The sequence below is a fragment of the Protobothrops mucrosquamatus genome, unplaced genomic scaffold (genome assembly GCF_001527695.2).
Source record: "Protobothrops mucrosquamatus isolate PMUCROS unplaced genomic scaffold, P.Mucros_1.0 scaffold327, whole genome shotgun sequence".
NCBI classification, from domain to species: Eukaryota; Metazoa; Chordata; class Lepidosauria; order Squamata; family Viperidae; genus Protobothrops; species Protobothrops mucrosquamatus.
This window is the reverse complement of record NW_015386666.1, coordinates 1,006,958-1,032,721: the sequence shown is the minus strand read 5'-3', so window position 1 is coordinate 1,032,721 and position 25,764 is coordinate 1,006,958. Positions and strand designations below refer to the sequence as shown.

General features: G+C 36.7%; 1 protein-coding gene across 1 annotated transcript; it reads right to left on the bottom strand.

Moving 5' to 3' along the window:
* Window positions 1-2,367: 2,367 nt before the first annotated feature.
* Window positions 2,368-23,090, bottom strand: RFC3 (replication factor C subunit 3). The gene is made up of 9 exons (XM_015815237.1): window positions 22,846-23,090; window positions 16,738-16,875; window positions 13,130-13,197; window positions 11,408-11,505; window positions 8,967-9,148; window positions 7,896-8,032; window positions 7,716-7,814; window positions 3,861-3,930; window positions 2,368-2,653 (listed from the first exon to the last, which is right to left on the bottom strand). Exons 1-9 carry the CDS (start codon window positions 22,930-22,932, stop codon window positions 2,462-2,464), a joined length of 1,071 nt encoding a protein of 356 aa, XP_015670723.1. The 5' UTR covers window positions 22,933-23,090; the 3' UTR covers window positions 2,368-2,461.
* Between the last annotated feature and the right edge of the window lie 2,674 nt (window positions 23,091-25,764).

Here is a 25,764-nt window from a genome sequence, read left to right as displayed (position 1 = left end):
ATTTTATGAATAGGACCTGTAGGTGAGCCATTTTTCTTGAACATTTACAATGAAGAAAATGTAATTTAACAAATTCCTCATTTAAGAAAAAAAGCACAGCTCAATAAGATACTGTCTTAATCTTCTGCCCCTCTAAATATTATGAAATTTTCAGGTTTCCAGAAAGATACTTCCAATTACCATTCTCAGTCACATGAGATGGAGTCAAAAGACAAGTCAAAAGACTTGTAAGGCTCCCAGTATAACAATTTAAAGCACTTTGTGGCCCAAGGTTTCTGTCTGAAGAGGCAAACATCTATTTATAGCTTTATAAAGACAGATGGTTCCTACAGTACTCTGCCTTCAAGCCATTGTGGTCTGTCTCTCTCGCTGCATTCCGTGACAAGAAAGACAAGTGCTATATTTCTTGACTTTAGAGGGAGATATTTCTTCTTTGCAAGAGAAAAACATTTAGTCTGTTGCCGCCTAAAGTATGCTTGACATTAATTCTTGAGCCCCATATACATCTAGCTTGAACCAGCTGTGTTCTTTGGAGTGTTGTGGTCCATACAGAATTTGGAAATAGACCTCTAGCATGGAACAGGACCTGAACCTTGACCTGATGGAAGAATGGGTCCTCCCTGAGACATCTCTATCTGACCAACCTTCAAAGCTGCAATAACGAATTCCCAGTAGGCTACCTGCCCAGTATAAATGTCTAATTGATTTTGGGGTAGGAGGGGGGTAATGGGAGAAGCAGACACTGAAACTCTAATGTCAAAATACAGATCACCATAAAGAGATGCTGGAAAGCTTTTCAAATTATTATAACATTACAATATAACAGAAAAAAATAACAAAAATATTATTATTGGCTCCTATTCTCTTTAATGAAGCTGAGGTTTGGGACTTAAAACATGTAACATTATCACAATCTGAATATTTTGGGTGTGGATAAAAGTACTTCAACTGCTGCATTTAGAGCTGAGTTAGGAATTTATGTACTTTGTTAAAAATTAAGGCATATAATTATTGTTACAGAATCAATTCTATGGGAACTGACAGACTTCCAAAACTGTCGGACAGAACAGACTAAATCTCAGTTAGAGACCTCTTAGGCAGTAAAACACACAAACTGTATCAAGAATTGTGATCTCTGTTTCTTATCCAACTGTCTGCTGCACAAATAATTTTGCATACAGAAGTTCAAAGAGATATAGTTAACTTCAGGAAGGCCAATATGTCAAAATGAATGAGACACCAGAAACACACCCTCCAAATTGAAAAATATTTAAGTTCAAAAATATCCAAGCATCTTATGAGTGTATTTACTTATGTGAGATTTGAACAGCTAAACACGATAATTAAATATGGAAGATTTAACCGAAATTCCTCATCATGAATGTATTTGTGGAGCTCCAAAGATGGAGGAAATAGCTTATATTATTTGAACGCCAAGTTTATAGTAAAGAAAGCTGTCAATATCTTGGATCACACATTACATGAGCAGCTAATGAGATCTATTAATTAGAACAACATATTTCATGTGTGGTCAGAACCCAAGTGTTACATATAACATGGCCTTTTAGCTGAGAACTGCCTATGAGGGTATGGTTGGAATAAATAATAGGGATGATACAGAATATGACCTGCATTTTCTTTTAGTTCTGCCTTGTACTTTATTTTATTGTATATGGTCTATTATCTTTTCTATTTTGTATTCTGATATGACCTTATGCCTAAACAGAAAAGTATTATTATTGCATGAACAAGTCTAAATTTTGAATAAATTTGAATTTATACACAATTTCTCAACTTGTACAGAAAAATAAAATCAGGAGATAGTAAAACAGCCAAACTTTAATCAGAAATTGGGGAGGAAAAATTGAATCCTGTGCTTTTCCCAGTTTCGGTTCACAGTTTCTCCTAAGTTGTGCCTTAGTTTTAAAATTACATTTTTTTTCCTATCTCCTACATAGAAAAAACCTGGGACAAGGGCAAAGCACACATTTCTTCTTTCTGGAGATTATATTGGCAATCTAGCATGCTCTCTTCTAGGGATATATTTTGTGAATGGCTGAAGCTATCTGGTCCATAAGGTGTTTACAACCCTATCAGATTTCACATATCTTTTTGGTCCTTAACAAAATTAAAGTAGCAATATAACACTTAAGAAAGAAAATTGATACTTTTGTTAAATAATGCAGTTCCCCCCCCCCCCAGGGGCTAAATTAAGACATTAAACGGAACAATGAAAAAGGCCACATGGGTTACTTCTCAAAAAAGCATTCTGGATGCTGCTCTGCTTCCAAGATAAAAGTTATTTTTCACATAATAATTGAACTGCTTTGAAAAGTTACTAATGACAGAATCACTGAAATTCAACAATTTTGATTTTATTGCCTGGATACAGTAAAACTCTTGTGGTCTGCAGTTCATGCAGTTCAGAATAATAAATGATGAGTATTCTCAAAACTATGCATTAGAACATCATAGCTTCAAGCCCATCTTCCATAAATTTTTTATAAAGGGCCATGAATTTGGCTACAAATGCTTCCAAGTGATAAATAGCTTTGTTGCCCAGTTGTAATCGGTGCTCATAGAAAGCTGCCATTTGTGCAACCTCTCCTTTTAGTTGCCCATCACAGTTGTTCAGAAGTTCAGACAGAAGGCCCTAAAATAGATGAGAAACAGTAGTAGTTCAGAGGTGGATAATTATATTCTTCTGAATGTATGAAACAAATGAAATGCTTGGAATAAAACTGACTTTGATTAAATTGTGGTACATTGGCCAAAATGTTTCAAAATTCACACACACGCACACACACACACACATATATGCAGGTCTTGGCGTATTCGGGTCTTTTCCCCTGTAAGATTGAGAGTATCTTGGCGACGTTTCGACGAGGTCCCACTCGTCATCTTCAGGCTGGGGTCTTCAGCTTTGTGCTTGTGATATACACTTATCATTAGCAGAGCATACTATATGTAGAACAGGTATGATTTAAGTTGGTAATTTAATCTATTATTTGATCTTATTAAAAAGAGTTCTATAAAGTTGATTAAAGCTATAATGATCAGTAAAAGTCAACATTCATTGGTCCCAAGGATGAATGGATGATGATGAAAGAATTAAATAACAAAAGTTGAGAGAATAGTGTTAAAGAACCCTAAGATGACTTGATCACATAGAAATAATGAATGAATACTAAATTGTAAAACAAATATATGCAGGATGTTTGAATGTACGGCGATGAAAGCAGAAAAAGTTATGCATTTTTAATGAATGAAATTGTCAGAAAGCAAGCAGTAGGAACAAGGGCAATTTATAAATTAGTTTATGGAATTGTTAGAAGCAAGGATGGTTTGAAGTAATAGAATGGTATGGAAAGGTTTTATGAATGACATTAATATAAATTTGATTTAGTTTTCTTTCCTTTTATACATTTATTTTATTTATTACTTAATTTTTACTATTTGAACAATGTTGCTTAGCTCAAAAAGAAAAGGCACAGTAAATGCATATGTACTGCATGTTCTGAAATTTCCATAACTTTGCCCAGTTTAACTTTCTTCAAGTCTACTGAATTACAACTCTCATAGTCCACAATCTGTATATTCCTAGAATGGACTATGGAATGTGTACTCCAACATATGGATTCTTGGTTGAAGAAAGCTAAGAAATAATTAATAGTTTTTTACAATTATCCATATTTTTTCAACTTTAATAGCAAAACCTGATTTGACACAAGAAGAATATCAATAATTCTTTCAAGATATAAAAAAAATGCTCAACGTCTATTCTAAACCTTCTTGCTTCCCAGCTCTAATTAACGTTACCTTCAATTAGTAAACCAAATAGGAATCAATAAAGTAGTTACCTTTATTATAATCTCTGCAGGAATACAATGAGTTAAAAGTTCATAAAGCCGCCCACGGACTTCAAGTAGTCTATTGGAATAAAATTAAATTATCAAGCTGCAATTTAACTTTCAAGTTTCCAAAAGGTTTTAACTTATTCAACCAATTTTTATGTAATAACCTTTATTGTCTAGCCTTCACACTCTATCTCAAAATCTAATTTTAAAAGATAATAGCTATAATAATTCAATTATTAAGAAATAAAATTCTACTCAGGGATTGCATGTGTTCCTCCCTTCTTTTAAAAGCATATAAGAAATTAAACTTCCCCTAGATTACAATGTTCTGCATTCTTATATTTCTTGAAATACATTTTTATGCCTAATAAATGTATTTTTTGCTCACAACTCCAATGTTTCTTTTTGGTCTTTCATTTCTGAAAGGATCATTTTATTTTTTTTCCTACTGGAGAGGAAAGAATAAAATACAATTAGAGTGGATTGAATGCAATATTTAAGTGGTAAAAAGGTTTGTTCTAGAATGAAAATTACAGTGATTTTAATGTTTTTAAAAATTTTCAGCATTACCACAACTGAATCTTACACTGCATGATGAAAATCACAGTGCCCATGTAATCATTTAGGGAGGGAAATAAACACTTCAAGTAGTTCCCTATCACAGGCTCAAAAATTCAGCCTCCAGTCAAGATGGCTTCAGTCTCTTTTAGCAACAACAACAATGATCTTGGCGGTTTTAAGGAATTTCTGCAAAGCCCTCTGGGATCATAACTTAAGAATCTTTACGCTAATACACTGTAAGAAAACTGCACGAGGGTGACAAAATGAGACTTGTTTTTGGAGTTCAATATAACCACTTTTCATGATTTCTCCAATACAAATGCTTCCTAAATCAGTGCCAAACAATGGATCCCTATATTACAGGGGGGGGGAAGCAATGTCTACGGTGATAAAAAAAAATCAGGAGGCTAGTAGCATAAGCTTTCATGAGCTGCTAATGCCTTTAACAAAATTTATATCATTGACCTACAACCACAATTTGATGGATACTTCTGTCACTAAAGGAAGCAGTTGTTAAATGAATTGTATCCAATTTTACTATCTTTTTTGCCGTGATTATTGTGAATCTGGTTTCCTGCACTGACTTAGATTATCGGTAGCCCCCTGGGAAGGTCACAAATGGTAATCACATGACCCTGGGACACTGCAACATGTGAGTTGCCAACCACCCAAATTCTGATCACACGACTATGGGGACACTATGACAGTCATAAATGTGAAGACCAGTCATAAAATCACTTTTTTCAGCACTGCCATTAACTTCAAACAGTTGCTAAACAAATGATCGTAACTCAAGGACCACCTATTAAATCTTTTCTCAGCCTGATATGCTAGCTACAGTTCTGAAAGCTGTAATCCAAACAGTTTTAGAGAAAACCAGGGTGGGGAAAAACTGATATATATCATAAAAACTGAATCAAAGAGAATCTATTTTTTGTTGCTGAATCTTTTTTAAATAGGCAAATAGCTATCTAAAGTTGATGTTCTTAGACCAGAGTGATTGCTGAACAGGAAAAGTCTGTTTTTAAGCATTAAAAACACACAAAAAAGTCCTAAGCAAGCATTTAATCAACTGCCTAAAGTCACATATATAAAAGCTCAAAATAAAGTTCACATGGAAGAAAATCTAGCTATAATCAATTCACATGTTTTCTTTTTCTACTAAAGCATGACATCAACATTAAACAATAATGGGGACTATTATAAAGTTTTAATGGAAAAGGGCAGAAGATGTGACTCACAGTATCCCCCATTTACATCAAAAAGAATTCAAACTCTCCAAATTAATTATAAATGCTGTCAATCTTTTCTCCAAATACAATATATATACCACCACACAAACATATGGCAAACAGACCACACTTCTTTTGTTCTATGAAAGGGGATCAGCAGCGAGAGAAAAAACCTGCCCTTGTCATTTTTGTCATTTCTAGATAGAGGTTCTTCATTGCTCCAAACAAGCAAGCTTGTTTTACAATAGCTTAATTAAATGTAGCAGTTCTGAGATTGGCCACTACTATGAATCCATCTGTTGAACCTGCCAGAAGCAAAAAGGGTTCTAACAAGTTGGAAAAGAAATGAAATACTCAAATCAGCCCAAGACAAAAGATCTCATGAAGTAACCTAGCAGAAACATGTATTGATATATTTGAGTAAGAAAATATACAGAACTAGTAGCATTAAAGCAACTACTGTTGCTAAGAGAAATTACTAGATATTGTTATCTACAGTCTTTTAGCTGCTTAAAACATAGGAAAATGTATAATATAAGATTAGCCTTTATATCAATGGAGCCCACTGTTTATTGTTCATTCTTTCCAAAAAGAGTTCCCTCAAGTCTGCATGAAAACAGTATTAGAAAATTAAAAAGCGTACTCTGTAAGCAATTCATTTTCAAAATGGTTATATTTGAAATGAGCAAAGGCCATTAAGTCACCAGGATTGACATTGCTCACTGATACACTATTATAACAGCACAATCTTATAATTAGGGCAGCAATTCAGACTGTCCATCTCAGTTAAAGCATCCCTGGTGGATGATTCCTTTGAGCACACCCAACAAAAGGGAACCCACCAGCACCCTGGGTAGCCTTATTGTGAAGCCTGTTCCACTTCTGATTTTTTTTTATTTTACATTTTCTTGGGAAAACTACATGCTATATATTGAACTTATATACAAAAAAAGTGCTTGCACATATTGTTAAACGCAACTGCACCAGAGTTATGGGAGCACAGTCTAGGCTGGTATCCAGGATTTGAACAGGTTTTATCAAACAAGTCAAAGAAGAGTAAAAAATAAATTTAAATAATTTGTTCATGTATGCTCCAGATTTGAAAAATGTAAAACAGGGAGTGTATAATTAGTATGCTGACTAGGCTAATGCACCATTGTATTTTCATATAATCATAGTATTGAAAAGTGCTTCAGGCCTTTGCTCAGTTCAGGAATAGGAGTTAAAGCATCCTCAACAGATGGCTAGCTAATCCTGCTTGTGCTCTTCCAACAAAAGAGAGCCCACAACTTCTCACTGTTCAACTGCTTTGACCATTAGGATTTATGTTCTACATCAATCTGCTTTTCTGTATCTTAAACAAATTATCGCCCATCCTGCACTATGAATGAGAGAACAGGTCTCAGTCTTCTGTTTGACAGATATTTGATGTGTGCTTTTATATTCCTATTTCCCCAACTGTATTTTCTTAGGGCAAAATGTCCTGTTCTTTCAATTCCTTTATAGCAGGGGTTCCCAACCAGGGGTACGAGCCAATATTCCAGGGGGTTCAAAAACATGGGTTTAGAAGTTTCAAAATTATAGCGTATATGCATAATTCATTATTTCAAACATTTGTGAGGGGTGCGAGAATATATCAGAAGCATTCTAGAGGTGCGGGGTATAGAAAAGATTGGGAGCGGCTGCTTTATAGGACATAATTTCATGCTTCCAACCATTCTTTTTGCCCTTCTCTGAAATTGTTCCACTTTTTCTGAAGCTTTCTTGAAACGTGGGCCCAAAATCTAGGTTTTTTTTTCTTACATTCAATCATATCCAGTTCTTGGAGACTGCCAGGGCATGTCTTATTTTGAATGCATCTATTATAAACTGTTTTATGATTATGTAGCACAAATACACATGCACACAAAACCCCTTATAAGTTTTAAATCTAGTTACAGTCATCTTTTAAAAGATCACAGTATTAAAATCATCAATGTAAACCTTCAGTGTCAGAAAACGTATGTGTTGTACTTTGCAACCTGACATTTATCAATGTCATTTATTATTTGCTGCACTAACTTACCTCTGGGGTGTCTGCTGACTGACAATAGCATTGGCTGTTTCTCTCAGATATACTTCCCAATCAGCCTCAGAAATGTCTTGATCAGGCGTAAAAGGAAGCCTGCGAGACAAGTAGTAAAGACTTGCTAAGATTAACTTGGTGCTGCTTATTCGTCTCCATATCCATTAAAAAAAAACTTACTGCTGCACTCTGCATGCCTCACACATCAGAAGAGCCTTTCTGAGATTCCTCCCAGATTTTTCAGCAATTCTCTGAGCCAAATCTTGAGGAAGAGTCAGGCCTTCCTTCTTGCAAACATTTGACAAAATGGTACAGATCTAAATATTTGATAAGACAAACATTAGTTTTGCAAACATTTGTTTTATAAAAGCTTGCATGTCACTGCATTAGTTGATGCAGGAGTAAACAAAGAGGAAAGTCCCTATTTAAGAAGGATATCAGTTTGGAGAAATTTGCAATGAAGTACCGATTATCTGAACTACATCTACTGGATCCAGTCAAGTATTTCTTTTTTGCCTTCTCTCACATATACCTTAAATCAGAAGCCCTAAGGGTGATCTCTTCTGCTATACCTGTTTTCAGTGCGTCTGGTTTACAGAAACTAATTATACCCTGAACCTTTTATAATACAAGAGATACAGAAATATTGTAAGCACTCCAGTTGGCAATGCTGTAAATTTCTGAATCAATCAGTCCTATTTATCATAAGCCAAAGATCACCAACTAACAGATTCAAAACTGGCAAATGCCAGATAGAATTTAATCAAGGAACATTTCAACCTGGCACAAAATTTAACATCAGAGAAATCGGTTGGGAGGGCCAGGTAGATTCTACCAGCATATACTATCTGACAGTTTAGATCCCTCTATTTTAGAGATAAAGTTGGTTGACTATGCTCTCGTGAAGATTTATAAGAATGGTGTTAACAAACGAGAAGTGTATTCCCTGCCACTTTGAACTACTGTTCTGCCTCTAGGACCTCACCACATTCCTTCTTCACAGACTGAATCCTTCCATTCCAGGCCTTTCCAAAAAATATTACATTCATCTCCATGACTTTGAAGAAAGTAAATTAAGCATGAATCTAAGTTGTAAAAATTACATTCACATTTAGCAACAATGTTAAATATAGGCTAATTGGATAAGCATAAATAGTTCAGAGAAAGACAGTAAACAAAGATTGCCAAATTTGCATCAAATAATACTGGGAAAAGAATCTGGAAAGCAATTCATCTTCATCATGAACTTACATCTTCAATATTTGGAGCAGGGATTCGTACTGCAAGGCATCTACTCCTGATGGGTGCAATGACTTTTGATGTAGAATTGCAACAAAGAATTAATCTACAGGTAGCCATATACTTTTCCATTGTTCTTCTCAATGCATGCTGGGCATCCTTTGTAAGCTTGTCCACTTCCGTCAACAGCACCACTAAAAATAAATGAGCAATAACTTTTAGTTATACTCTCATAGCATATTATCTTAATTTACTTTTAGTATATCTGAATTCAGTAGCCAGGATTAAGCCTTCCTATTCAGAAAACTATCATCTTTCTCCCACATGCATTTATGGAGATTGAGAATTTGTTTTTCATCTCAGTTTCTGTAAATATTCTGAACACATGGTAGTCCATCATATTTATCTTCCCAATGAGAATGACATCCTCCCAAAAGAATCTGCATTACATATATTGCTAAAGATACAAAATTACAGCACCAAGTAAATAGCTACAGACTCTTGAGGAAGGTCATCAGTGCTCTGACATGGTGGAAGTGAAGTTTATTGGCTGCCTATACATATATAGCAGGTAGTGGAATCAGCCTTGCTTGGATTTGGGTAGGATGTGTTGATAGGTAGTATTGTTTTTTCCTTAACTGTTTTTTAGTCTTTACTGTAGTGATTAAGTGCTGGAAGAAAGGATGTATTCTGGTCTATTTGTCCCCACCCTTTCTTCTGACCTTAGGTTGTTGTTTATCTCTATATGTCAGTTGACTGTTAATTAGGCAGATTGCCAAGCTTCTAGGAATTCTCTTGTATTCTTAAGTTTGGTTTGATCTAAAATCTTGATAGCTTCCCAGTTAAATTGTGATTGAACATATTTGGGTGCTTTGAAATTACTAGTGTTTCATTGTGTCATTTTTAAAAAAAATAATTTTTATTAAAAAGTTTTATAATCTTAAAAGATAGTACAAACTAAGATTGGAAGAATAGAATATAAGAAAAACAAGTGCAAAAAAGAGATAGAAAAATGAAAAAGAAATAGAAAAAAAGCAGCTCCTGATCGTCCTTCAACTATAGGCAAATTAACAGTTCCCTATCCCCTATGAGATTACATACACGGTTCATGAATTCTCATAGCCTCTCCATCTATTCATAAACCCAGAACTCACCAATGTTGGCAAAAAGGGTTTCCATGATTTTATAAAATACTCCATATTTTAGCCAATTTTATATTCCTTTCTTTTGCTCCCAACAATTTTAATCTTTAGTTCATCAAGTTGCTGTCAGAGGATTAAATTTCCATGCACTTTCTTCCTTCTCAATTTTTTTCAAAGATTTTAGAAACTTTCATTTGTAATTAAAAAACGGGTTTTCCCAGAAAATTTTCATCTCTTTATTTGTCATTTTTATTCCCACTCTATTAATCCTCAATTTCTTTATTTTCCAATATTTTCCTATGAGTTAGGATTTGTATCCCTTCCTCACCTTATCCATAAATTCTTCCACATTTTTGTCTGTCACATCTTCTGCTTCTTCTTTATAATCATTTTCAAAAAAATCCATCTACTGGTGCAAAGATTATTGCTGTCAGAATTTACTCAATCTTTCAAAAGTCCTAATATTCCAAATTTGTCTGGTTCCTTAATCCATTTAAAACTTTCTTAAATTTTTATTCAGCTTTTTGACATTTGTTTTATATTTCTTCAGTTTTTTAAACTGCTATCCAACTTTTCTTCTATTTGGAATGAACTTTTACTTATCAGATAGTTTTTCAAATTTGTGGTTTAGCAGACCTTTTAATTGTAAAATAATTGTAATTTCAACGATGAATAGAAAATGAGGTGATCAAGCCTTAGAGGTTCTATTATAGCTGAGAATTTTATGGTTTCCTTCATCTCCTCGTACTCAGGAGGAACTGTCCAAAACACAAGTAGGTGATCTCTCATCCTCGACTTATCCAAAAAGATAAGCTTACTGCCAATCCATCAATTGTTAGGACAGCATGGTTTCCACTGTTTTGGTGATGTGTAGTTCACCATTTTCCTTATCCAGACATCTTTCATCATGTCTTCTGACTGCCAAATGATATTTGAGGATGCATTCTGCAAATCTTCTACCTATTTCTCCTATACTGTGGTTTTTGAAATCCTTATACTAGATGTTGTTCATGATCCCTGTTTTGTCATCTTTGGAAGGTTTTCCTTTGGTTTATAAGCTATGAAGCGAAGGAACTGTAATAACTTATTGGTCTTTTAAATTTATGTTTATGTATGCAGAATTATCCTTTTTAAATCTGAAGCGTGGTTGGATGTGTGAATAATGTTTAATGAATGTGAGTGGTATTTTACACACTACTGTATAACTATTACACATAATCAATTTCTCCAAAGAATTCTTCTTAGGAAATACAACACTAAATAGGTTTGTAAAAAATAACTTGCACACCATTGCACAATTTATGTACAGACCTTTAAATTCACGTTGAGTATTTGTCTCAAGTTGCTGTGACTGTGCAACTGTCTTCAGCAACTCCTGTATTACAACTCGGTCGTTGTTCCCTGCATCACTAAAAGTTAATACAAAACAATATCTTTTTAAAAAAAAGGTTTTTCTACAACTTCCATAATCCCCAAAAAGTATAACTAATAGAATGCTCAGAGTCGAAATTCAGCAACAGAGTCGAATTTCCTCATATTCACATTTATGCAAAATAAAATTGTAAGGAGATCAATAAGGTTTTGGTGGGGACGGGTGCCTTTGAGTCAGTATTGATTTCTAGCAACTGTCAGAGCAAATTCTTGCAATTTTCTTGACAAGATTTTGCAAGTGCCACTGCCTTCTTCCTAGGACTAAGAGGCAGTGACTTGGCCAAAGTCACCCAGTTGGCCTTGTGCTAAGGCAGGACTAGACTCATGATCTCCTGTTTTTAGCCTGGGGCCTAAAAGAGAACACGAAACTGACTCTCTCAGTGGTGCTTACTCCCAAGAAAATGCACATAGAACTCTTTCTGTTATGAAGTTCTTACATAAGCAGGGACTGTAAATGTATAGACCAATGATACGGCTGTCACTAACAACTTAGCAGATGGAATATCTCAGAGACTTACAACTATACAGCAGATCTCTTTAGTTTCAAAGAAACTGTCAGATTGGACATTTTAATATGCATTATGCCTTGTTTTCCCATTTTCTCATTTCTTCTCCTGAAAACTACTTACTTTCAAAAATGTCAGATGTACTGAAAAATAAAATTCACAACTTTTTTTGCTTCACTACAGTGATGATTGCAGTTAGTTTTTCCTGCATAATTTTCCTAAATAGACTATATTCTTTAAATTTCAATAGGCTGTAGCTCCATTTGCAATAAAAATGTATAACTGTAAGTAAATTAAATATTTTTTGTCTAAATACATTTTATTTATATTATTTATTTTTATTTATTTATGCTGTTCATACAACATATTTTTATGTGCAAATTAAGTTACAATAATTTATTTTATACAGTGTACACAGTGTACAGTATATCTTTGTTTTCCATTCTTCCAAATATTTTTTCCTGTTACTTCAACATTACTGAGAATTTTAATCTATAAAATTTAATACCTTCTATATTAGAATTAACTTTTTAATATGAAATAAGTATCATGTAATACAATATTAATCAACTGCACCATTTATAAAAGCCACGATGTCAATGCTGCTAAAGTTGGATGTTCTTGCTTTGACAACAGACGGAAATGCAGCCATTTTACTCTTTTGCTTTTAGAGTTAGTTGATGCTGGGAGGCGGAATGTGGATGAGAGTCCAGTTAGTCATAACAATAATAACTCAGCTGTGGGAATCCAAGGTTATTGCACCCAGTTGATAAAGATTTGGCGGGCTGGAGAGCTGGGGAGAAAGCCCGAGCTTGTGATTTATGACTGTCAATTGGAGGAGGGAATTGTGCTTTGTTACTTTGTGCCCAGGGGAGGGAATTCAGTTTTTGGCTGTAATTATGTAAAGCCGATACTTTGTTTCTCGAATAAAAGATTCTTTAAGATAAACAATGCCTCGAAGTTCTTTTGAAGAGTTTCATCTGTCGGAACCATGACACACAACATATATAAAAGCCACAACTAAAATTTCATTTTCTTTAAACACTGCATTTTCCTGCACCAAAAACTAGATATTCAGAGCTGATTACAAACATACCTTGGATTAACTTCAAGATGATAGTTGCTTGCAATAGTGCTGATTTCAATTTTCTTTTTAGAAGGTGCCTGAAAAAAAAATGATATTAAGCAAGATGAACTTTAGGAGATCAATACTAATGAGATATAGCTCATATTATTGGGAAAAAAACAGTAGTTTTTTTTTAATTGTTACATATTAAGCATGGTATGCTTTAAAGTAATTCTTCCTTTTGTTCCATTTTAGTTTGAAAAATGATAACCTTTCCACTGCTTTTTATTGCTTGCATTAATTATATCCCTCTTGACTTTGAAACTGCCTCCGAACTTCAGTGGATGAAAAAGCTGTTTGCCAAGTTCTTCTAGAGTTGGGTGAGAAAAGGGACTTAGAGGAATAGCAAGGACAGATCAAACCAAAATGAAGATAAGCTTCCAAAGTTAATTTCCATCAAACTTCACATTAGATACACAGACAATGGATGCTTCAATGCAGTTTTCTCCCCAGTGGGCACCCTTGGGACTGAATGACCAAAGCTATCGGAATGCACATGGGGGAGGCTGCCATAATAGTATATTACTTAATACTGAAAAAATGTAGTTAAATGGCAAAAGCTAAACTAAACGAGGAATTATAATGAAGACCTTTTTTCACTTTGTGCAATGGTTTAGATCAGAGGTCACCAACATTTTCATGCTAGTGGCCTGGAGGGAAAGGGAGCAGTTAGGTTGGGGACCCTTGATTTAGACACTGAAATACGTGGTTCCAAATCACACCAATTATTAAATATTGACACTTTTGATTTTCCTGATTAAAATGAAAATCATTCCAAATGACAGAAGGAATCCCTTTAATAATGTATTTACTGATGGTTGCTTTACTCCCCAAGCTACTAACTAAGCAAAAGAATTCATTCTGACTGCTGAGGCATCATTTAAAAAAAATCTTTTTATCAAATTATCACTATGAGAAACCACTGATAAACAAATGCACAATAAAGCTAGCGGATCTCTTGATCATAACTCCTGATTCAGAGTGAAACAGCACAAAGTATAATCTAGACTATGCTGGGCCAAATTATTTCCAATATCATACAACTGAAAAAGATTAATATTCTCGAACTAAATTTTCTGTAAAAGCAAAAGCCTACAGTAGCAGAGGCAACATGTTTAGCAGGACAAATACAGGCTACATTATAATGGTAGTTTTCAGACAATAACAATCCCACTACTTTCAGCATTTGTCAGATACTAATTGAAGCACAATTTTGTTTAGGGCACTGCATTTTAAAAACAGCTTTTACAAAGTGAGGTATATGAAGCCCTCAACTTATTATGGCAAATGGGACAGGAATTGCCATCACTAAGTGATGTGCCATAAAGTGCAACCACATCATTTAACAACAGCAATTCCTGCAGTTAACCAAATCTCATGGTCGTTAGACAAGGCCACTGCCCACCGGCTTCCCCACAAAATCAGTGGGGAAGCCAGCAGGAAGTTGGAAGTTGCAAGCTGCAAGCAGATCACAAGCAGGCCAACAAGCAGATAAGTAGCTGCTGCTAAATGAAGAGGCATGAAGGGGTGAATGAGGATGTGGGAGAGGTACAGCAAGACCCGGGGAAGGTGCATGAGAAGCATGGTGAGGCCTAGGAAAGGTGTGCAAGCATGCACAGGAGGCAAGGCAAGACTCAAGGAAGGTGTGAGTGGTCAACACAGCATGAGCACAGAGGGGCTAAATTATGGAGAAACAGATTTCAAATCAACAAGAGAAAAATTTTCCTACAGGAAACAGCTGTTTCACAAGAGAATAAAATGTAGTGGACTCTCTTGAAAAACTCATGCGAAGGTTAAATGGCCATTTCTCAAGAATGTTACAGTTGCATTTTGTACTGAGTAGGACAGGGGTGTCAAACTGCCGGACTGCAGGCCAGATGCGTCATCCAGAAGCTGCGTTCACCCCATTGCCGGCAATGGCAAAACCGTCCAATATGTTGCGTGACGTCATGTGATGTTGCGAATTTGACATTCTGGAGTAGGAAAATAGCTTTGCTAATTCCAAAATCCCATTCAACTCCATGGTCGATGACTTCTATGAAATGTGCCCTAACTGCCAATGCAAACACCCTCTGGAATGACCTACCCCCCGACCTACGTACAGTTGCAGACCTGCGCCTTTTTCGCCGAGCCCTGAAGGCCCATCTATTCCGTGCGGCTGGCCTGGCGTAGCTTGATTATGTTTCAGTGGGGGTTTTTTACGGGTGTGTTTTTAGAACAGGCCCGTTATTTAATTTGATTTTAAAACAAACTATTTATTACCGTGGTTTTTAGTATCGCCTGTTCACCGCCCTGAGTCCCGCAAGGGAGATAGGGCGGTATATAAATTTAAAAGAAAAAAAAAAGAAAAAGAAAAAAAAAACTAGAAAGTGCACATTTGGAACTGACTGCACATTTAGAAACTGCATATTTGCTTTGTATTTCATATAACACTTGAGTTACTCTTTATTACTTGATGTCTGTCAAGTAAATTTCCTAGGCTTTGGACATTTCAAAAACAAAAGCTGCCATAAAATCTAACAATATAAAATCAGAAATTTATTTGAAAAAAAATCTCAATGCAAAACCAAAAAGAAGAAGCAAATATTATATACAAGAGATAAAACAATCAGAGTGTCATAAAAAGTAAAGCAGAGATTTAAATCTAACAGCAAAATAAATAGCCTTATGGCTGAACAAATATATTTAGAGTGATAATACCAAAACTACTCTCTCTCCATCTATATTAGTCTCTTATATAGATGACTTTAGGGCAGCATTGCCCAATGCAGTATATTCCAGGGTGTTGGATTTCAACTTCTGTAATTACAATCAGCAGTTATGGGAATTAAAATCACACATATTCTGAAAAACATTAAGTTCAACAATATGGCATTAGGAAAAGATGTGAGAGAACAGGGATCCCCAATGCCTGGACTGCCCGTTCAGAACTGGGTCGCGGAAGTGGCTTGCGACAGCGCATGCAGATCCACTTGTGCGCGCAAAGGGTGGGCGAGTGCACGTGCATAGCTCCATTTGTGCGAGCGGCAGACGTGCATGTTTCCACTTCCATTAATGGAGCTGCACACATGCATGCTCGTCCATTGCTCACATGAAACCATCCCCTTCCTCCCCCACTGGTCCACAAAGCTGGAAAGGTTGGAGACCACTGTGATAGAATACAGTGAGGAGGTGGATTCTCAGAAGGAAGGAGTGGATTCCAGAAGAGTAAGAGGCAACTTAGCCCAGAGATCATGTTTGAGAGAAAGAGAGAAGACAGTCCCTCTCTACTAGTTCACAGAGTTTATAGTAGTACAGATAGTAGAGTGTTTAGTCTGGCAAGATTTTGTCTACAGGTGTGAAACAAAGACCTCAGCTTGGAATAATTGCTATGTGTCATTCTTGGTTTTGGGCCTGACAAGACCATTGTTATCCAAATTTTGCTGAACTGCAACTCCCAACATCAAGCACTAAAAGGGTAGATAAATGAATTCATTTATCTCTGCAGAGAATACTTTAAAAATAGTCCATGTCTAAGCTTGACTTCTATATATAATTTTCTTAAACACTTAAAATATTTATTTTAAGATATTTCCTACTGTTATAGTTTGATGTTCAATCCTCAGTTTTTCTACTCCAGAACCATACAGCTCTTTTAGTAAACACATTATTCTTGTCTTCTTTCCAGCTCCCGAAGGTCCATAAACTAACAGATGAGGAAAGTCACCACACTGAACCTGTCAAACAGAGCATACATGAAGATATTACTTTTATGTTTAGATTTCAAAGATAAAGAAAATGTGGTTGCATTCTAGACATAATTTCCACCAAGCCTTTAGATTGCTTCAATTATATCTTGAAGATTACTGATGTTTATTCATGAGACAAGGACACACTTATACAGGTAGCCCAAATTTTGAGCCCAAAATTTCCATTGCTAACCAAGGTAGATATTATGTTAGTCGTGCCCCATTTTATGATCTCTTTTTTTTGCCATGGTTGTTAAGCAAATCACTACAGTTGTTAAGTGGCTTCTCCCATTGATTTTGCTTGTCAGAAGCTCCCTAGGACAACCCCAGGACTTTGAGATGTTGCAACCATTATAAATACATGCCTGTTGCCAAGCATCCAAATTTGATCATGTAACTGTGAGGACACTGCGATAATCATAAGTGTGAGAACTGGTCATAAGTCATTTTTTCGGTGCTATTGTAACTTTGAATGTTAATTAAACAAATGGTTATAAGCTGAGGACTATCTGTATAGAGTTCAAGAGGATATGCCATTATTGAGAGTTGTCAGTATATAATGTGAGTCCCAAGAGATTCCTGGCATGTCAGGATGAGTATATTCTTGGACTTTTATGGAATGCAAACCAATGTTTGAAGTAATATTAAGTTGCAGCATGAAGTCCATTTTCAAGAAGCAATATAAAGAATAGCTGAACCTCACAAAATTATTTGGAACATAGCAAAACTGAGAAACCAGAATTCATTAGCAGAATTTACATTTTAAACCAAATTAGCCAGAATCATATCTAACACGCTAAGGTAAATTCTAGGTAATTTAGTTGACGATAACCTAAATGAACCAATAGCCTGCTTTACCATAATGCAGGCTCTTATATTCCCATGGTAATTTATTTATAGGACAAAATTATGTTGGGCTTCAGAACTAAATTAAACATGGCGTTGGTTTTTTTCTGTTTTTTTTTGTCTTAGATTAATAAATTCTGTGAACCCAGCCACTACGAATTGTAAAACAAGATTTCTGTTTTAGCATGTTTTATAGCCCAACTATTTGCCATTTATTCAACAATTCATGGCTAACCAAGCCTTAATTTAATGTAAGCTGAAAACTAGGTTTAAAATAGGAACTTCAAATATCATAAGCTCCCTACAAGATACACTTTGAAACTATTTGATTTGGACTGTGCCTTTTTATTTTCAGACCGCTGTATCAAACTCAATTAAAACTAGGTTCACTAGATCTTACATTCCAATCTGTCTTAGATCGGAAAAGGCTAAGAATGAGTTTTGTTTAAAATGAATTATTTTCATTCCAAAGCAGTTTCAGTTCATCCCTAGCTTTGCAACAAAGCACTTTCAAATTTTATTCTGGAAGTATACAATGTGTTCCTATTTCATCTTTGGCACAATACAATCTTGTATAGAGGCATCAAGTCAGGCATAAACAGTTATCCTGGGATGTATCACATCTCTATAAACAAGATTTGAAATACCATCTAGGATCAAAAAGAATCACGTCTGAGAGGAACAAATGGCAAACTGTAGTGAATAACTGCTACAAAGAGTAATGCTATAACTTAAGCCTGCCAAAAATGTATTATCTTCCAATCCAAAAACTTTATACTTTCTAATATAAACGAGAACTTAAGTATAGTACAAATAGTCATAAAGAAACCTTTTAAGAAAATATTTTATGTCCTTGCTGAGCTTAAAACATAAAGAGCACTTTCAAAATCCAAACTATGAGATTTATGTTACAGAAAGTTCGAAATCTGAACTATAAAGTAAAGCAAATCCCCATCTTCAAATAGTTCCATCATTTAACCATATTGGCCGTAGTTCAAAATAAAAGTTCAGTTTTTACATTCCAATGGGAAATAAGCATATGGGAATTAAAACATTAATACTGCATTGATCTAACATTTTATTTCTAACGGGCAAAGACTTGGATCTAAATATATCCACAAGTCATGCTCTCTGCAGTAGAACGGTAATGTTATTAATCATCGCTAAATGCTGAACATGGCTGGGATACTTAAGAATATAAATGCTAGTCCATACATCAGTACTACTAAGCATAGCCCTGGGACCCTCAACATCTCTACGTGACCCCAAACTGGATGAAGCAAAAAAACAAACAAACAGGCACTGAAATTTTGGCAAGCTTGAGGATTTTAAGATAAATATTTAAGATGTGCATGCAGATGGTTTTGGTAACTATTTATCTTGTAAAATTCCTGAACAACCCCATCCCACCTAGTCCATGAACACCTGAACAGCATCTCAATGACCAAGATCATTGCAGAAAATCAAGCTATTGCAGAAAGAGAAATTGAGCAGTCATACACAAACTTAATATTTTAAGAAAGCCATGTCAATAAATAGAGAAGTATTTATTCCTAACTAGGGCAAAGCATGTTAGGAATTTGACAAAAACAAGGTTCTGGAAATACAGTTGCACACCATTTCAACCAGAAAAAAATGGGAGGTACTTAAGAAATAATTGGGAACAAATGCAGAGCATTCAATTCATCTAAGAGTTAAGCAGGATATAGACATGAAAAAAATGGTAGTTGGTTATAATTATCAAGGAAATATATTACAAGTATATTTCCTTACTTTCTGTGGAAAGCAAGCCAGAAAGCCTCAAGGCATAGAGGAAATTATGCTTACAAAGGCAAACTAAAAACATCAAAAAGAATTTTGGCAGTGACAAAAGTAAAAGGAAGGGAAAAAGGTTACGGTAGTCCCATTGTTTATGAAAAAGATAGTAACAGATTAGAAAAATCAAGAACATAAGTATACTATGGAGGGACCATACAGAATAGCGGTAAATGTAGAAAGTATCTTAGAATCTTAGTGAGTCAAAACATAAACTGTACGATGCAATTACATAAAAATAAAATACAATTTTAGATTGTCTCAAACAGAAGGATTACATCAAGATTAAATGATGTAATTCTTTGTTTTTATTCTGCATTATGTAGATTTGACCAGATGTTTACATTATTGCATCCAGTTTCATGTACTGCATTTTAAGAACACTGACAAACTGGAGAGTATCCAAAGGATAACAACCAAGATGACAAGGGGAACCGAAGGAAAAACTTTTAAGGAAAGATTGGAGACACTGAATATGTTTAGCCTGGAGCAGAAAAGACTGCAGAAAGACCTGATGTCTTCAAGAACCTGAAATGCTGATCTGTAAAGATGAGGCAGAACTATTTAGAGTTGATCCTGGAAACAAGGATCAGTAAGTTTAAATTTCAGGAATGTTGCGGAATCACCTACATTCAACTATTTCTGCTGGGGAAGTAAAATCGGGTCCCTTTGATAAAAGTGTCATCTTCTCAGTCACAGCTACTTCCTTCTGGATCAGCATCTCCCACCACTTGTACAGCTACCACCAGGACATTCAGAAAGCTACTGAAAATGTAGCTATTCTCCCAAGCCTTGGAGCAGAGTGGTGGTTGAGGCTCTGCAGGTTGTTTCATTGTCTTCTGAGCAGTTATAATTGCCTATACACATACATGCACACATGGAACAATTAAAAAAGGCAGATTGTATATCATATAGATCTATCACAGTCATCTGTCATCACAGATAAAACTTTCCTCCTTTTGGTGAGGATGGCCTCATTAGTGGTCTTCATGTTGGATAGGTAGTTATGGGAGAAAGCTCTCCTTTAGGGACCTTAGTCCTGTTTACGCTTTAAAGCTCAAAACCAGCCCTTTGAACTGTATCTCAAAATGGACCGGCAGCTAGTATAGATGGTAAAATACTGACATAATATTCTTATATCAGTTAGTCCCAGAGAACAGTCTAGCTGCTCTATTTTGAATTAAGGCATTTGACAAGGTACTGTAGACCAGGAGTCCCCAACCCCCGGTCCATGGATCAGGGCCAGACCACGGCAAGCCAGCAACTGGTCCACACAAACAAGCAAAGCCCCATCTGCGGGATGCAGGCAGCACACAAAACCATACACCCTTCAGTCCACGGAAAATCCTTTCTCCACGGAACCAGTCCCTGGTGCCCAAAAGGTTGGGGATCTCCGTAGACCACAACCTACTTCTTCTTGGTAACACAAAAAAATGTGGGATAGTCAGCATCGCTATCAGATAGATTCGTAACAGGATGACAAACCACACTCAGCTTGTAACCCTCAATGGAACTATGTCTACATGGAGGGAAGTAAGCAGTGGGGTACCCCAAGGTTCTGTCTTAGGCCCAGTACTCTTCAAAAATGCCATAAACAATTTAGATGAAGGGTCTAGAACAAGGGTGTCAAACTCACAACTTTATGTGATGTGTCGCGATGTATCATGACTTTTTTTCCATTGCCAGCAATGGGGTGGGCGCTGTTTTAGCATGATGCATTCCAGCCTGTGGGCCGGCAGTTTGACACCCCTGGTCTAGAGGCTAAAACGTACGATGAACAGGGACTGGTATGTCTAGTCTAACAAAGAAAAGGACTAGAGCTGACATGATAGTATTGGAGCATATCTCCAATATTTGAGAGGCTGCCACAAAGAAAAAGGGAACAACCTATTCGCCAAAGCATCAGAGGGCAAGACAAGAAGTAATGGATGGAAACTTATCAAAGAGACATCCAATCCAGAACGAAGGAGAAATTTCCTGAGAGTGAGTACTTCATCACTGGAGGTTTTCAAGAAGAGATTGGACAGCCATTTGTCCAGGATGGCTTAAGGTCTCCTGCTTGGGCAATGGGTTGGACTATAAGACCTCCAAGGTCCCTTCCAACTCTGTTATTCTGTTAAGTCCCAGATTTTTTATTCCAAAGGTAGCCCCGTGTACTGCAATAATCCATCCAGGAAATTACCAGAACATGACTGTTGAAAGGTTGCTTCTCATCAGGTCAAATCACTATAGATACAGGTAGCCTTGGTGGTATAGAGTGCGTTTTACCAGTGACAGCAATGGAACTAGAAGCATTCTCCAATTATGAACTTGCTCCTTTAGAACAGAGGTGGGGAACTATGGTTCTTTTATGACTTGTGCACTTCAACTCCCAGAATTCCTGATCCAGTAGGAATGGCTGGCTCAGGAATTCTGGGAGTTGGAGTGCACAAGTCATAAAAGGGCCGTAGTTCCTCACCCCTGCTTTAGAACAAATACAGGCACCATTCAGCTGGACAGATGCACTACCTACAAACAGTACATCCATAGTGCCCAGATTGAGGTTTGGTTGATTGGACCTCATCTGGTCCATTAGTCTGCCCAAGTACTGTTTCCAAACACCAGCCATCTCATTGGTGTTAGATGAACATGAGAAGCAGAGCTGTGCATCATCTGCATAACGATGGCACTTCAGCCCACATCCCCAGATTAGCTTTCCCAGAGGCTCCGTGTCAGTCTTAAAAGAGATAAAGTCTAAAATGGAGCCCCCAAAGAGCTCCTTAACTGAATTGACCCAAAGCTGACTAATCCAATAGAATGTAAATGGCCATCCAAGTAGAAATGGAGCCATTGCAGTCTAGTGACCCCATATGCCAATTCTGACAGCCTCTCCGGAAGGACAATCATGGCTGACTATCCAAAGCCACTTTCAAATCCAGGAGGCCCAAAAGGGTTGCATTCCGTTTGACTTTTTCTCGGCACAGATGATCCCACAGGACGACCAGGAGATTTCTGTCTATACATGTACAAACACATTGTTACATATGTTCTTATTAGATGTAGACCTTTTAATTAGCACTTCGTGGCTTCGAAAACCCTGTTTTCCACTGAAAAGTGGTCCCAGAGAATAAAATATTTTCTAACGGATAAGAAATAGGCAGCAAAAGCCGTAGAGTACAATGGTCACTAAAGCAAGTTTAAAGAGGGAGAAGGAGCAAAAAGAAATGCACTCGGGGATGCATAAAATGCAACGAGATGTAAATTCTCCTCTTCCTTGCTCCCCAAATAGGAAAGAGCCCAAACACCTCCGCCTCTCACCAGATTGCGAAGCTGCGCCGCCTGCTCTCGGTGATAATCTACTTTGCAGAGCGAGGTCGGCCGGTATTTGTCCACCCAGAGGCTCATGGCTGCGATCCGCCGACCAAAACTTAAAGAAGTAAAAGAACCGGATTGAAAAAGCGCGCGCTACCGCCGCAGAATCTCCAGAATTCCCGCCCAGTGCAGGGAGCCCAGCACCGGAATGGCGTTTTGGCGCATGCGTTCCATTTGAGCTTTCTCTTCCATTCGCCGGCGCGCATTGTCTTCCGGCCTTATGTCTGCTTCGGCTATGGCTGTTGTTTTGGTACGGTGGCCGGGATGGGAGAAAAGAAAACAACGCGAACTACCGTTATTGGAATCGAAGGTTGGCGAATAACCGCATTGCATGTGCAGAGCACAGAAAAAGCGCGATGATGGGGACATTCCTGCGATTTAAGGAATTTCCCCATCAATATAAGCGATTGGACTAAATTTTATTCAATAAGCTTGTGAGCTAGGCTCGAGCTTATAATGTGTGTCGCGTAACCCATTTATCCGGGATGAACTGTATCGTGCTTTATTCATCCCCATTTTCATAGATCTCATGATTTGTTGAGCAATACGTCAACCTCCCGGGCTGGATTCACATAAATTGGTTACCACTTGGAGAAGAAACACAGGACAGTATTGTGGTATGAGCTAGACTGGGAAATCGGGAGGGAGGGGGAGATTCCGGCAGAAAGCAGTTCAGAGCAACTTGAGTATTGGAGAAAAAAAATACAGAAACGCTTCCACGAAATCCCCTAAAACCGAGGTCTGGATTTTACCTTTTTGTATGCAAACTGCAAATCCAGCCATTCTAGGATGTAGTATTCTTTTATTTGATTTGGATTTTGCGTGCCCTTTGCGCTGGTAAATAAAATTTGTAAATCATAAGTTTGTGTGAACTAGCTGGTTGTACTTTATGAACTACTACTGACAATCCAATTGTGTGCAGTTGCTTATATGCTGTTGCTTTGTTTGGTGTGTCATGTGAATCCAGTAAATTAGGCTGAGTAAACCATGGGTAAATTAACCATGGATATACTGTATGTATGCCCTGAAAACACAGCCTATATGTGATATGCTGCTTCCTCACTTTCACAGCTAGCATGGAAATCAGTTGAACTGGCAAAGAAAGGATGAAGCAATTAGACTGCACTGAAATTCTTGGCGCCTATGGCCACACAAAGGGGAGAGAAAAGAACATATTCCAAATACGTTTTTGAAAGTGCATCAAGTCAAATATATATTTTCTACCAAGAGTTGGGATACCTCCCTTTCTTTTACTTCAGTGCATCTTCATCACCTATGGCTCCTAAGACAATGCTGAAATCTCTTAGGCAATTATTAATATATTTAGAAGATAACTTCATCATTAGGACTGCAGACTTTAAATCAGTTTCATTATTTTATTTTATTTTTAGTTTGCTTTTGTGAATTGCCCTGAATCATTGATGAAGGCTGTTAAATGACTTTAAAATGAAACGAGTTGCTATTTGATATTTTCTTCTCAGGGAGGAAGAACCACTTAGCCTAACAAAGCATATTTCTTAGGAGATGTATTATTAGCAACTATTTTTAGGCATATTTATTTAGTAAGCCCACTTAGTAGTTCAAAAACATGCAAATGCAAGTAGATAGGGGTAACATTTCAGTGTCAAGGTAACAGTGTTCTGTGTGCCTCGGTATAGTTATGTAGCCACATAGTCACCAAAATGTCTTTGGACAACCCTCTAAGAAATGGAAATCACCACCTCCTATAGTTAGACATGACTAGATAGGGGAAACCTTTATCTTTTTTCTTCCTATACAAAGATCCATAAGCTTCCCATCCCTATCTATTTAAAAGTATTCCTCAATGAAAGTTACTCCAGAAAAGTGTATAATGTTTAATATTTGCTTAATTAGCAGGGTCAGCTTTCATTAGGACATAATTTTTTGGCTGACTTAATTATTGCAAGTCTAAAAAGGACGTGAAAATGAATGGTTAAAATCAATAAGGGACATTATTATCAAGTTGCACAGCACAGTTGATTTCTTTTAGTTACCGTACATAGCAGATGGAAAAGGGATATAGCTATTGCATCTTAAATAACTGTACAATTATTCTTCAGTAGCTTTAAAAATACTTGGGGGTGCTGTTGAGATGTAAATACAGTAAAGCCTACATAGTTGACCACCTTCTTACATTGACCACCTCCCTAAGTTGACCTAATTTTCATAGACCGGACATATATTATATATACACAATAGAAAGCCAACCTCTCTATATTGACAACTTCTGTAAGTTGTATCTTGACCACCTGGACCTTGACACACAATATTTACTCTCTATAACTTGACCAGTTAAGTCCAGTCTGCACCAGGGTCAAGAAAAGTGAAATGCAGAACTGGTAGCTGACAAGTGTGGACTCTTTTTCAAGGCGATGCTTGACAGGAGCTTCATTATAAGGGGTGACAAATGTAAGAGTAAAAAACTTTCTAAAGAACATTTCACAGTTCTGCTGTGCACTAGCTTAACTGGAGAGAAGCTAAAAACCTTTGATGATTGGTAAATTGGCAAAGCCACGCTCATTCAAGAACCTGCAGCCCAAAGACCTTCCAATCACCTAGATATCATAACAAATCTGGATGGATGACTGGTGTCCCATTTGAGGAGTGAATAAGAGGTATTGACTGAAAAATGAAGAAGAAGAAACAGTCCATTCTCCTTGTAGTGGACAATTAACCTAGCCATCCCCAAGTGAATCATGTTACAAATGTGAAATTTTGCCTCCAACACTATATCAAAAATCCAAGCTCTCGACCAAGGCAAAATCAAACCCAAACCCAGCTTCTGCAGTGGGTCATTGCCAAAATGCAAATCTGTGGTCCATCTGCAGAAGCAGTTGTTCCATA